This window comes from Suncus etruscus, chromosome 3, assembly GCF_024139225.1.
Source record: "Suncus etruscus isolate mSunEtr1 chromosome 3, mSunEtr1.pri.cur, whole genome shotgun sequence".
Taxonomy (NCBI): domain Eukaryota; kingdom Metazoa; phylum Chordata; class Mammalia; order Eulipotyphla; family Soricidae; genus Suncus; species Suncus etruscus.
This window is the reverse complement of record NC_064850.1, coordinates 111,522,078-111,537,659: the sequence shown is the minus strand read 5'-3', so window position 1 is coordinate 111,537,659 and position 15,582 is coordinate 111,522,078. Positions and strand designations below refer to the sequence as shown.

At 36.7% G+C, this 15,582-nt stretch overlaps 1 protein-coding gene across 2 annotated transcripts in view; it reads right to left on the bottom strand.

Moving 5' to 3' along the window:
- The window catches only part of LRBA (LPS responsive beige-like anchor protein), a 662,022-nt gene that overhangs the window by 548,291 nt on the left and 98,149 nt on the right, over positions 1-15,582 (bottom strand). For both annotated transcript variants that reach the window (XM_049770186.1, XM_049770185.1), the window contains exons 14-19: positions 12,992-13,071; positions 11,261-11,323; positions 9,661-9,758; positions 3,403-3,495; positions 1,552-1,660; positions 591-672 (exon numbers count right to left, since the gene is read on the bottom strand). In XM_049770186.1, the coding sequence (XP_049626143.1) occupies positions 591-672; positions 1,552-1,660; positions 3,403-3,495; positions 9,661-9,758; positions 11,261-11,323; positions 12,992-13,071 (525 nt within the window). The remainder of the gene's footprint in view (positions 1-590; positions 673-1,551; positions 1,661-3,402; positions 3,496-9,660; positions 9,759-11,260; positions 11,324-12,991; positions 13,072-15,582) is intronic.

Here is a 15,582-nt window from a genome sequence, read left to right as displayed (position 1 = left end):
AATATAAGGCTAAACCAAAGATAACACCAATGAAAAGTACTATCTATTATCATAAAATATTCTTCAATGCATTTTCAAAAATATCACCATTGTTTCATACACTAATTTTCATCTCATTAGCAAAAGGTACTTTCGAAGAAGAAAAAAATAGGGCTGAAGCGATTGTATAATCGGTAAGTTTGCAGGACTTGCCAATACTACCAGTAAGTAATTTGAGAGCAGAGTCAGGATATAATCCCTGAGCATCACCAGTTGTCACCACAAACTACCAAAAAAAAGTGAAAAACTGAAGCAAGGGAAGAAACAGATGAAGGTATTCAAAGAGTATAAATTTCCAATTATATATGGCTTAATTTCTGGGAATATATAATATCCAGTCAAAATCTGTATTGAATGATGCTAAGTGGATATAAAATTGTCACCACACTCAAAAAAACTGTAACTAAATGGACTGTTTTGCTAATAATTTTACTATTGTAATATCTTTATAAACATATATCAAATCATTAGATTACACACCACTAACTAATATGAGGTCTTATCAACCATATCTCAATAAAAGTGAAAAATGTATATACAAAAATACGTACGAGGATTTTGTATCTTTACTGAAGAATCAGGATCTGGATGCTGTTTATGAATCACTTGAGTACAAATCTGTTCTATAAGAATCTATAGAAAAAAATCAAAGCTTTTATTATCATAACCACTAAATTAGCATTATTGCTAATAGATTTTAATGCTAATCAACATAAATTATACAGCCTAGTAAGGTGTTAAATATTCACTCCGTTATATAAAAAAATTGCAACAATACATATATATTTTGACCTAATTATACATTGAGTCATCAAATAGTCAATACAAATTAGGAAACACTTGGGCCGGATAGATAGCATGGAGGTAAGGCATTTGCCTTGCATGCAGAAGGACAATGGTTCGAATCCTGGCATCCCATATGGTCACCCGAGCCTGCCAGGAGCAATTTCTGAGCGTAGAGCCAGGAGTAAACCCTGAGCACTGCTGGGTATGACCCAAAAACCAAAAAAAAAAAGCTTCACAAATCAGGAAACACAAATAAACATCTTTGGAGGGAAAGGTGTTGGGGGCCACACCAAGAAGTCACTGGGGCATATTCCTGGCTCTATGCTCAGGGTTCATTCCAGTATGGTTCAGGGGACTATATGGGGTGACAGGGATAAAACACAGGTCAAGCATGTACAAGGCAATCTCTGTATCCTTTGTACTATCACTCCAACCCCAACACACGATTTTTTAATTCAAAACGTAATAGATTCGTTAGAATGTAGTCACATTTTCTTACATAATTAAGTTCAAATTGTCCATCAAAGCAATCTGACCCCTGGCACATATGATCCACTTACTACCACCTGAGTGTCCCAAAGCACAGCCAGGGGTAGCCTCTGCCTCCTCAAATATCACCAGGTTTGCTGAACAATTTTATTTTGTAAAGAAAAAAAATTAAAAGAAACTCAATTTTATAGGCTAAATTACAATAAAAATAATTAGACAAATTCTAAATAGTCCTACCTCAAACAGGACATTATATGTGGTCATTGTGATTAAATTTGAATGAAGCATAAGTCTCTCAGCCAGCAATGAAAACAATCCATGCCCAAGCATGACTTCAGCCTTTCTTCTATAATTACAGAAAAAGAATAGTTTAAGTTTTATTTTCTAACTTAGCTCTTGTTGCTGAATAAGTCTTAAATGTTTACTGATTCATAAATGACAAATACTAATTCAATAAATTTCTCAATTTTATCAATTTAAAACTGATAAGGCTACAAAATCCTTAAGTAGAGAGAAATAACTAACCACAATATAATAACAGCTAAAATTTTAAAAATAAATTTGGCTATGCCATAACAGAAAAAAATCTCTAACCAAAGTATTCATAGCATGATTTAGTAACTAGTTGTTACCAATCAGTCTGTACTACACAAGAATCTTTTGGAATAAAATTCAGTAAGTAGTTAAATAGAAAAAGAATGTGAGGATAAACTGGAATAATTAAGAAAATGAATATTGCAAAGAAAAATACATCAGAATTAAACTTCCTGCAAAAATTTAGAAAGGAGAGCAACATAAATTTTCATTCTAACTTTAAGTTTTTTCATTTCTTTCTGAAAATGATTAGATTGTAGGCTTTGTGAATGAACCACAGGGACACTGCCACAACACTGCCACAATACATGCCATGATATTCAACATGATAGCAGTCAAAAGATGAAAAGCAAACAGATGTAAACAACTTCTCATTAATGATTTCAATAATATTTTACATGAAACCAATAAGCTGGACTCAACACAAAAAAAGACTACAGTGTACCAATATTTTTATACCCCCCAAAATTGTTCATCTTTATAATAAATCAATCTTAGTGCAATGAACGACAGATAAAATGAAAATGTCTGGGGGCTGGCGAGGTGGCGCTAGAGGTAAGGTGTCTGCCTTGCAAGCGCTAGCCAAGGAAAGACCACGGTTCGAGCCCCCAGCGTCCCATATGGTCCCCCCAAGCCAGGGGCAATTTCTGAGCATGCAGCCAGAAATACCCCTGAGCATCAAATGGGTGTGGCCCGGAAAAAAAAATGTCTGAAATCAGCTAAAAAAAAGAGTATAGAAGTTTTATTTTTTAGTTATGCATATAGCAATATATGCTATGTGATAAACATCCAGGTTAATGTTAGCACAGATAAAGCAAATGATAATCCAGACATTGAAAATAAAGTCTCCATTGTTAGAATTCAACTTATATAAAACTGAGAATGAGGAAATAAAAATAGGGCCAGTGATATACTTGGGCACTTGATAATCGGGCACTTGTCTTGCATATAGCAGACTGCATTTGATCCCCAACACCCCATATGGTTCCCTGAGCCCACCAGAAGTGACTCCTGAGCAAAAGCCAAGAGTAAGCCCTGATCTGGATTTTCCCCAACCCAGAAAAAGTGTGTGTGTGTGTATATATATATATATGTATATATGTATATACACACATATATATGTATATATATACATATATATATTGATTTTGAGGCCACACCTAGTGACACTCAGGGGTTACTCCTGGCTATGCACTCAGAAATCTCTCCTGGCTTGGGGAACTATATGGAACGTCAGGGGATCGAACCGCAATCCATCCTAGGTTAGTGCGTGCACGGCAAACACCCTACCACTTGCACCACCGTTCTGGCCCCATAAAAGTATATTTATATGTATTAAAAAAACTAATTTTTGTACTTTCTTTATTTCTACTTGGCAATGGGAATAAACTTCTATAGCATTTCACAAGGGAAATGTGAAGGAAAAAAAACAGAACAATTACAAATATAAAAAGTAATATATACCAGTTGATTGTATATTTTATTCATACTTACTTAGGGGCCAGGTGTTTTAAAAAATAGCCCATGGCCTTGAGAGCTTGTACTCTGATTCCTTCACTGGTTGATGCCATAAGTTTATAAATAACACTGAAAAAAGAAATTAAAAAGACATTATCCTGAGTATTTTTCAAAAAATATTTAATATACATGTATATAAATGTATACTTTAATGTATTCCAAATAATTCTGAAGCTAATTATAAGATATGGGTGAAATGACATATTTCTGGTATCTACAAACTTATCAACTACGTTGTCTTCAGGAAAATCCACTATATATATATATATATATATACACACACACACATACATATATACACATACTAGAGAAATAGTAAAGCAAGTAAGGCACTTGTGTTGCACAGGGCCAACCCAAGTTTGGTTTTTGGCACCCCATATGGTCTCCTGAGCCCCAGCCAGCTTAATACCTGATCACAGAGCAAGGAGAAATAAAGGAAGGGAGGGAGGAGGACTAAAAGAAAAAAAAATGGCTAATTAAGAAATGGTATAAATAAATGGTAACTAAGAAAGCAAGAAAATTAATAAATTGCAGACATCAAAGTAAGAAAAGATATCAGGGATAGAATAAATGTTATAAAGACTGAGAAGAAAGCTTAAGTGACCAGGAACCATGTTCTATATATAAGAGCCCAGGTTTGAGGCCCAGCATTGCATTGTGTCCTAAGCACCACTAAGAGGGGCCGGCGAGGTGGCACTAGAGGTAAGGTGCAAGCACTAGCCAAGGAAGGACCGCGGTTCGATCCCCTGGCGTCCCGTATGGTCCCCCCAAGCCAGGGGCAATTTCTGAGTGCTTAGCCAGGAGTAACCCCTGAGCATCAAACGGGTGTGGCCCGAAAGCACCACTAAGAGTGAGTTCTAAGTATTAAAGAGTGTTGTCCCTCAAAAAAGGGGGACATGTATTATTTCAAAAGGTCAAAATTTTGTTTTGTTTTATTTTGGTTTTTTTTGGGGGGGGTCACACCTGGCAGCGCTCAGGGGCTACAACTGGCTCTATGCTCAGAAATCGCCCCCTGCAGGCTCAGGAGACCATATGGGATGCCAGGATTTAAACCACTGTCTTTCTGCATGTAAGGCAAATGCCCTACCGCTGTGCTATCACTCCAGCCCCAAAAGGTCAAATCTTAAATATAAGATAGTAAGTATTAAACCTTATATGCCTAATAGTACATCTATGTGAGAAAAAAATAAGCAGAACTTCCCCTCATAGTTGGAGACTTCAATATCCTTTTTTCAGGAATAAACAGATTCAATGGGCAGAAAATTAAAAAAACATACTTGAACTCAGTACTGCCATCAAACAAAATATAACTGCCATTCATAAATTATTTCATCGCACTACAGCAAAATTCACATTGTACCCAAGGCTATGGCACATTTATAAGTACCACACTTAGGACCACAAAGCACACCTGAACAAGTGTAAGGATCATAAATTACAGAATGGCTGCAGAGACTAAAATTTAAATTAGTAGCTGAGAAATCCTCATTACCTGGAGATTAAACAACCTACTTTTTTCCTTCTTCTTTTGGTGGGGGAGGGAGAAATCACTGAAGAAAGCTCAGATGATCCTGGGACCAGTCCCCATGATATACAAGGCCTAACCAAGCCACCCAAGCAGTACTTAAGGACTCCAGTGTACCAGATTCAAACCCAGGATCTCACACACACAAAGCAAGAACCATACTCCTAAGCCACAGCAGGATGTCAACCTGACACAGCCCCATGTCAATCTGAGGAAACACAGATGGGCAGAAAGTCATAGGCACCTGAGTAGCAGGGGTGGGCAGTAAGTTAGTGTATCAATAACAGAATCCTGAAGATTAATGTAACCTATCACTTAAAAAATAATAAAGAAAATAGGGGGAGGGAGGGAGGGAGGGAGGGAAAGAGGGAGGGAGGGAAGGAGGGAGGGAGGGAGGGAGAGAGGGAGGGAGGGAGGGAGGGAGGGAGGAAGGAAGGAAGGAAGGAAGGAAGGAAGGAAGGAAGGAAGGAAGGAAGGAAGGAAGGAAGGAAGGAAGGAAGGAAGGAAGGAAGGAAGGAAGGAAGGAAGGAAGGAAGGAAGGAAGGGTAGAAGGGTGGGAGGGTGGCAAGGAAGGAAGGAAGGAAGGAAGGAAGGAAGGAAGGAAGGAAGGAAGGAAGGAAGGAAGGAAGGAAGGAAGGAAGGAAGGAAGGAAGGAAGGAAGGAAGGAAGGAAGGAAGGAAGGAAGGAAGGAAGGAAGGAAGGAAGGATTAATCCAAAAATAAATTACCTTCCAGAAACAAAAGAAATGGTATATTATGTAAGATGCTTACCTTGCACAGTGCCATACTTGAGTTGATGCCTGGCATTCTATATTGTCCACCTAGCCCCATCAGGACTGACCCTTCAGCAGAGTCAAGAATAAGTTCTGAGCACAGACATGTATAGCCCAGCTAGCTTAAAATTTAAAATTTATCTCAAATATACCAGCTAGCTTAAAAATTAAAATTTTCATAATCTTTCAATAGGTGCAGAAAAAGTATTTGGCAAAACCCAATTAATAAATTAGAAATAATGGGGAACTGTAGCAACTTAATAAGCTCTTAAAAAAACCTAAGCTAGCATTATACTGAATGGGAAGAAACTAAAAATTTTCTAACTAAGATTAGGTGTACTACATAGATGTATCTTCACCACTTCTTTTTAACATCATTTTGGAACTTGTTACAAATGCAAGAAAAGAAATGTTACAAAGGCAAGAAAAGAAATGGTATATACAACAAAAAGGAAGATAGAACTGTCATAATCATAGATGAAATGCCTATAGAAAAAGAAATCCAAAAGAATTGACAACAATTTTGGAACCAATTATATTAATTTTGCAAATATACAAATATTGTATTTTATTTTCAAATGTTAAATATAAAAATACATAAAAAGCTAGGAGACAGTACAGAGGCGAGAGTATGAACATGCAATCCATTGCAATCCCTGGCATCCAAATGATCTCAGAGCATCACCCTGGAGCCTCCAATCACAGCCAAAGGCCTTCAGACTTCTAGGTGTGGCTAGAGATCCTCCAGTATAGCATGGTGGCTCTTGTGGTCCCGGAACTGAGGTCCTGACACAGCCAGGATCCTCAGGCCTTAGCAGCAAACTGCTGACCTTGTCAGCTAAAGAGCAACTGGGCCTGGCCTCTGGGCCACCACTTGGGAGTCCCCCTTCCCCACTGAAGAAAATAAAAACCAACTTTTTTCTGTAACAAAAACAAAACAAATAAAAAATATAAAAAACAAACAGGTGGAATTTAAAATTAAAAACACACCACCAAGGGCCAGAAGGATAGCACAGCAAGTAGGGCTTTTGCCTTACACACTGCTGTCCCCCAAGCTCTGACAGGAATGGCCCCTTGATCTCAGAGTCAGGAGTGAGCACCACTAGGTGTAGCCCCAAAACAAAACAAACAAAAAACTAAAGCACACCACCATGTAATATACTCATGTGACATACTTTGGAAAAGTTAACAGACACCTTACCTGAATGACATAGACTGCCAACTATGCATATAAAAGGATCTTCAACACAACGAATTAACAAGGACATGCAAATTAAAATAATAATATGCCACTACAAACCAGAATGACCCAAATCCAGAACAAAGACAATGCTAATGAGGATATAAAACAGTAAAAAATTTTATTCTTTGCTGATGAGAACACAAAATTGTACAGTCACTTTGGAAGACAGTTTGACAACTTATAAAACTAAACAAATTCTAACCACAGATCCAGCAATCACACTCTCTAGTATTTACCAAAATAGCTAAACACACACACATACACACATAATACATAAACACACATATGCATGCAAGCTAACAACTGCAAATATGGAGAGCTCAAATAATAATTGAATCCCTGGCATCCATATGGTCCCCCTCCCCCAAGCCTGCTAGGAGCAATTTCTGAGAACAGAGTCAGGAGTAATCCCTAGGCACAGCCGGGTGTGGATGGGTGGTTGGATGAGTGGGTGGGAGGATATGCCTACCCCATTGCATGCTTTGTATGCAAGACATCTGGCTTCAATTCCTGGCACTACAAAATCCCTGGAACATGGATAACAGTGACCCCAGAATACAAAGTATGCGTCTAGGCATTTTACTTTTTAAAAAAGTTAAAGGTTGGGTCCAGTGATAGCACAGCGGTAGAGCGTTTGCCTTGCATGCAGTCTACCCGGTTCGATCCGAGAACCCCATATGGTGCCCTGAGCCTGCCTGGAGCAATTTCTGAGCACAGAGCCAGGAGTAACCTGAGCGCCACTAGGTGTGGCTCAAGAAAAAAAAAAGTTAAATGTAAGAAGACACAATTACTAATTTCAGAAAGAAAAAGGGGTCAAAACTACACATTTCACAGACATTTAAAAATAAGGGAATACTATAAACTCAAAGCTTACAGATTCAAAACTTGAGACAGACCAATATCTCAAAAGATATGATCTACCGATGATCTGAACAAGCATGTCTCTTTTTTTTTTTTTTTTTTCAGCCCAACCCCCACAAGCATGTCTCTAACTTGAGAAATTAACCTAATGTGGCTGGAGTCAGAGCATAGTGGGTATGGCATTTGCTTTATACACAGCTGACCCGGATTCAATCTCTGGCATCCATATGGTCCCCCAAGTTTGCTAGGAGTAATTTCTGAGCACAGAGCCAGAGTAATCCCTGGGTACAGCCAGGTGAGTGGGTGGGTACGTGGGTGAGTGAGTGGGTGGAGGGAATGCCCAAATCCCTAACCCTGCAATAAAATGTAACATCAAATGCTAAAATGGAAAAGACTGCGATGTGCAATAGTTCACCCTGTATACCGAGCTCACTGTGGATGTACTTTTTATTTTTATGTACAAGAGTCTGAGACCTGAGTCGCTGACTCAAAAACTGAAAGGAAGACAAGAGAAAGAATTGTGAAGGCAACTTCAACACACCATGACGGTGTGAGTGTTAAGGACATACAGTGCTTGATCACAGCCTCATCTGATGAGCTTCAGTGATCTGGAGAATATGGACTATCTTAAGGCCTACTGAGAGTTGCTTCATTTGGGTTTTTTATGAAGTAATGAGATCAAACCTAGAGTTTCACACATGCAAGGTAAGCGCCATACTACTGAGTGCACTGCCCTGTATTTTAAAAAATAGATAAACAGAAAGGGGGAAAAAAGGGAGAGAGACCAGAATCTGCACACGTGAAGAAAACTAATTGAAGATTAGACAAGACAAATGATTCCAACACAAAAATACCAACAACCCACAGAAAAACAAGAGTTCAGAAGCTGTACTGGTTATCTGAAATTTCCATTTTCAAGCAAAACTGCTACACATGTGAAAGAACAGAAAAAGTAACTGAAGTATAAGGTCAAAAGTAACTTCTGAGATCCAAATGTTCGACTTTGGAGAAGAAAAAGAAAAAAGTTAGTCTTTTTGAAAATAGAGGATAAAAGCACTTTAAACGAAGGACAATAATCTCTTGTATCACAAATGAATACTATTGTTGTAGGAACTAAAGAATTCAACCTTCCAGTAACTCTAAAAAAAACTACCAAGACAAAACGTAAGGCTAATTGGCCTGTCTTTCCACATGAAACATGCTAAATAATGATGAATTAAAAAGACAAAATACGGGGGCCGGAGAGACAGCATGGAGGTAAGGCATTTGCCTTGCATGCGGAAGGATGGTGGTTCAAATCCTGGCATCCCATATGGTCCCCCAAGCATGCCAGGAACGATTGCTGAGCATAGAGCCAGGAGTAACCCCTGAGTGCTGCCTGGTGTGACCCACAAAAAAAAAAAAAAAAAGACAAAATACTTAAAGGAGCCAGAGTATTATAACCTCATGGCAGAATATAAATCCAGTAAAACTTTTCATATCTAAGAATCTTTCAATAGTTTTTAATCTTTCTAGATAATAGAGATGTTGTAACTCAGTAGTACAGCATTTGACTAGAATATGGAATTATCAATTATCAATTACCAGCACTGCTAAAATTAAATTAAAATAAATAATCTTTTTTTTTTGGTTTTTGGATCATACCCGGCAGTGCTTAGGGGTTACTCCTGGCTCTGCACTCAGAAATTGCCCCTGGTAGGCACAGGGAACCATATGGGATGCCAGGATTCAAATCACTGTCAGTCCTAGATTGGCTACATGCAAGGCAAATGCCCTACCACTGTGCTATCTCTCCAGCCCTACATTACAATTCTTAAGATACAAAACACTTACCGTAATCCATTCCTTTGGTCAAAGGCAGGGATCATAGAGTTGGGGTGTTCTGACATTAATGCCACAAGCAATTGTAGGACATCCATTAGATTGTCATCCTAAAATCATTTTAGAGAATTATTTTAATTAAGAAAAATCCTAATTTGAACACTGAATACTTTTGAAATGGAAATTTTAACTTAAAAAATATTAGTAAGCATACAACAAAAATCACATTTATAATTTTTATAAATTTTTAAATATAATATAAAAATTATATTTATTCTTTTTATATATATATATTTTATAAAATAACTCAGAATGTATACCTACCATCAAATACTTTCTTAACCAAACAAAGAATATTGGAAAACTGGCTGAGTGGAATGAGAGGAAGAAAGTGGTGCTTTTTTGTAGTTGCTGGTTTTGGTTTTTTGTTTGATTTTTGGGTTTTGGTTTTATTTTTTTAATATTTTTAATTAAATAATTTATTTAAACACCATGATTGCAAATATAATTGTAGTTGGGTTTCAGTCATAAGAACAGGCCCCTTCACCCATGCAACCTTCCCATCACCAATGCCCTCATCTCTATCACCCCCCCACTGTATACGAGACAGGCTTTTTACATTCCTCACTGACTGACATTGTTATGAAAGTTCTCAGCATAGTTATTTCTCTAACTTCACTCACCACTTTTTGTGGTGAGTTTCATATCTTGAGCCAGTCCTTTCGGTCCTCAACTCTGGGAATTATTTCAATGTCTTTAATTTTCTTTAAAACCCATATATGAGTGAGACTATTCTGTGTCTATCTTGCTCCCTCTGACTTATTTCACTCAGCATAATAGATTCCATGTACATCCATGTATAGGAAAATTTCATGACTTCATCTCTCCTATGGCTGCATAATATTCCATTGTGTATATGTACGACAGTTGCTTTAGCCATTCATCTGTTGAAGGGCATCTTGTTTGTTTCCAGAGTCTGGCTATTGTGAAAAGTGCTGCGATGAATATAAGTGTGAGAAAGGGATTTTCATATTGTATTTTTGTGTTCCTAGGGTATATCCCTAGGAGTGGGTGATTTTTGTTCTTTCTTACTTTTTTGTTTGCTTTTTTGTGTGTGTTTTTGTTATGTTTTTCTTCTTTCCCTTTCTTCTTTTAAATTGCTATGTATAACCTCTAGACGGACTCCTCCCAGTTTCTTTTTTTCCTTTTCTCTTTTATCTTCTTTTTTTTTTTTGAACAGAAACATATAACTTCAATCATCTTGTTCCGCCTCATAAATTGAGAGGGGAAAAATGCATGGCACGAGGACCAAACAGGCATATGAACATTGACTAGAAATAAAAAATCATCACCAGAAAATTAAACACCAAACCCAAAGTCAACGACAACAGAATAGATACCCAATTTACAACAAGCTATATAACGAGGGGACCAGTTATACTAGCAGTCCGGGGAGCATATTAGGGGGATATGGAGTTCATGCTGGGAACAGGAGTGGAGGAAGGACAACACTGGTGCTAGCTTATATATTACTGTGAAATATTAGTAATTCACTTTGGTCACAATAAAAATTATTTTAAAAATAACTAACTAAATAAAAATCAAATGTTACCTCATGCATAGTGAGCAGATAATTAAGAATGGCTTGTAGTTCATCTTCCTTTACTCCAGAATCCTTTAAAACAAACAAAAATCTTAGATAATCTACTATTTCTATACAATTTACAAAAAGAAAAACTATATTTGTCAAACTGATCTACTGTAAGATAAGATAGAAGACAAATTTAAAATTCAAATAATAGTTTGGCAGAAGCACTACGGACATACTATATTCAAGACTGCAGAAGCCAATATATCCAGCTCTCAGCACCGTGCAGAACGTGTAAGTCTACCTTGTAAAGCTACATGATCCTGAAATTATAAAAAACAAAACAAAACAGGGGCGGGGGGGCATTGACAAATAGTAGTATCCAATAATAACACTATCCATAATACTTGTGATCAATGTGAATATACCGTTAGAAACATAAAAAATAAATTTCTATAAATTTTTTCATTAAATTTGAAAATGTTAAACAATTTTAGTAATAACCAAGTTAAAGTCCCAGGTACTAGGGCAAGAGTGATAGCACAGAGGGGACTGTATTTGCCTTGCATACAGCCATCCCAGGTTCAATCCTAGGTACTACATATGGGATCCTGAGCACCACCAGGAGTGATTTCTGAGAGCAGACTCAGGAGAAACCCCTGAACACTGCCGGCTGTAGCACAACCCTTCCCTTTCTACCCACCAAAAAATATACCAGATACTAAAAACTGCCCTTATTCATACACTATGATATAACTGACATGCAATCATTCATAAGTTTCAGATAAATAACATGCTTCCATATTTTCATGTTATGAATTGATCATCACATTCAGCCATTTAATATCCATCATCAAAGTTACAATATTCTGGGTACGAAGAGATAGCATGGAGGTAAGGTGTTTGCCTTGCATGCAGAAGGACAGTGGTTCAAATCCTGGCATCCCATATGGTCCCCCGAGCCCGCTGGGGGTGATTTCTGAGTACAGAGCCAAGAGAAACCCCTGAACACTGCTGGGTATGACCCAAAAAAAAAAAAAAAAAGTTACAATGTTCTTGTAATGACTTTCCAAAACACTCAATAACACCACATGAAAACTCAGCATAAAATTCCTACCTATCCTATAAACATATTATAAATTGCAATCTCAAGATAGTACAGAAAAGAAGGAAACAGGCACAACAGAAAAGAGTAGAAAAACTAACATTCATTTTTTTATAAGCAAAGATATAATAGCACCCTATAACAGCCAGGAAGAAAGCAAACAGTTTGATCACCAGCAACATACCAAAAGCAATGCCAGGAGTGCCTACTTAGCAAAGCACAACAAAAGCAGACCTGGGGACCACTGATTATGACCCAAGAACAGAAAAAAGAATCAAATAAGTTATCAGGCATTAAAGGTATCCTAAAAGTCAACTCAACTCTACTTACCATAATATTATGCAACAGCTAATAAGGTATTAAAATGAATAAACACTGAAATGACCTACATAAAAATGTTGAAAAAACCACTTAAATATTTCCATTTTATAAGACTAAAGCATTATTCTTATTAAATTTAATAAATTTTAAAATAATATTAAATTAAAAATATTAAGTTTTATTTCACCTACAATAAAATAAAGTGAAGCAAAATAAAATATTTTGGAAAGGCCAATACACCAACCTGAGGTATTTATGCAGAAAAGTTATTTCTTAACATCTGAATGGTAGAGCATAGTGATACTACAGGATAAGAGTTATTAACTCACCTTCACAACTAACTGCTTAATGAACATAAGTAAGAACGCTCGAAGGGAAAGTATTTCTTTTTGATTAGGTCGTGGTCCATCTTTAAAAAAACATACACATATTTATATTTTAAAAATCTTAAAACTATAAAATTCTTATTTCACTAGGTTTTCTACTTCTTTATAAAAAGCATAGCAATATGCCACTAAAAAAGACATTCAAAAGTACATACAATTTAATATACTATGTTCCAAATATACAAACTGATTATGTAGTTACAGTGAAGTCATTTGTTTTTAATGTCAAAAAAAATTTCAAAACATAGTTAATCTAAATACAGTAATAATATGCACTTCTTTTTGCTTAAAAGAAACTAAAAATGCTAGTAGTGAGCAAAAAAAAGAAACTAAAAATGTTAAGCAAAAGTTTACCCTTCCCTGAAAAAAAGCAAGGAAACATCTGTGTTTAGTGAAAAAATATAAATTTTAATGATAATTTACTAACAGAAAACTACTGTTACTATCAGGTAAACTAATACAAAATCAGAAAGTAAACCTCAACCAAGTATTGTTCACAAAGGGGAACATTATGTTGAAAGCTTCTGACATCTCCTTCCCTTCTTGAAAATGTATTTGGCCACACATGGCTCACATTAAAGTCAATTTTCATGTCTCAAACATATAATTTCCAAACAGAAAGCCTTGAAATCAAATACCCATTGTTCTAAGATCTTGTTAGATACCTGTTTGCCTCATATTTCTGCAATTTCCCCCACTAATTACTATTTATAGCAGGTCCTAGACCACCAAAGCATAAGACCACCATGACCTTGAACAGATCAATTAAAATAGGAAGAAAATTGTTTAAAATGTGTTCCACATGACAATTTCTAAAAAGAGAATGGGATCTAGAGTCCCAACAGCATTATAAAATTTGTCTTTTATTTGAAGTGTGAATACCCAAAATCACTAAATAATAATAAAATCAAGAATATAACATTAACACTAAGGAAACTATATGATACACCTATTATACCTAACATCAACAAAAAAATGACTTAATTTCAGATCTGCCATAAATATACTAGTAATAAAAATCATGGAAGTCTTATGTGTTCTAACAACTTTCTAAATTATAACTAGCACATTCTTTTTCTCTTTTGTTTTTGTTTTTGTTTTTGTTTTGGTGCAACACCTGTCAGCACTCAAGGGTTACTCCTAGTTCTGTGCTCAAGAAATCACTCCTGGCAGGTTCAGGGGATCATATGGGATGCCAGAAATCGAAGCTGGATCAGCGTGTGAGCAATGCAAACGCCCTACCGACCCCAACTACACATTCTTTGACAATAAATTGAGTTTATTTTGAAATAAATTCCTTAAGAATTGTATAAATATAAACTTTGTCTTTGTAAAGCAACAGAATCAATGCCTTGGGTACAATCAGATTCCTGTTTGTTTTCTAGCATCTATTACATAATTTCAAGCAACAGCCACTGATTTTCATCAAGGAGCCAACCCCATCTCACTGAGAAGTGTTCAGTGGTAGAAACGGACTTAGTATCTGACCAATTTGATGAGTGTCTCACACAGAGGGCAATCAAAGGCAATAAATCAACAAAGCAACTACTGACACTTTGACTGCAAATGCTAGTTAAAGTCAGATGCTCTCTTATTGAACTCTTAAGTTATGAGAAGATGAGGTAGACTGCTCCTTGTTACTAGAAAAGGAAAGAGAAGAGCTTCCAGAGTAGAAATGGAAAATAGACACAAATCTCTGTACCAACCTATTCTGAAGCTGTATAAACGAATACATTTTCATTTTCTTTCCAGTAATTTAATTCTGATTATATAAATAATTACTGAAAGTTTTAATTACATTATATTATTTCTTAGAAACCACTATTTCATACTTCCTGATCCCCAGTGTCAAACAAAGAACACAGCAAAATCAGCTCTCCAGCACCTGACTTCAGGTAGAAGTGCCTCTGCCCACAATGACTGGGGATAATTCCTGCCTGACCTTAGGCTACAGCAGACTCTTTTAAAAGCAGCACCTGGGGCTACTTCCTGATCCCCATGACAATCAAAGAAGAACACAGGGGGTGGAAATAATAGCACAGCCACTCTGTTTGGCTCCACACACTTCTTAGAGAGCATGAACCACATCACAAGACAGAGTAAGACTCACACTTCAAGTGTGGCAATGGGGAAACGACACAGGACAATAGCATGCATAGAGAATGAAGATGGCAGCTCTGATGACCCAAAAAAATGCCAACCACCAAATTAACCTCTCAGATAAAAAGTTTAGAATAGGAATATAGAAGATGTTCATAGAACTCAAAGAAAGCATAGATAGAGCTAAATAGACCACACATATAGAAATCACAAAACTCCAAACTGAAATAATGGGACTGAAAAAAGCAGTAGATGAAATGAAAAACTCTATGGAAAGCCTCTCCAATAGAGTAACAGCAGCTGAATATAGAATTTGTGAGCTAGAGGGGTTAGAGAGATAGCATGGAGGTAAGATGTTTGCCTTGCATGCAGAAGGATGTTGGTTCCAATCCCGGCATCCCATATGATCCCCTGAGCATAGAGCCAGGAGTAAC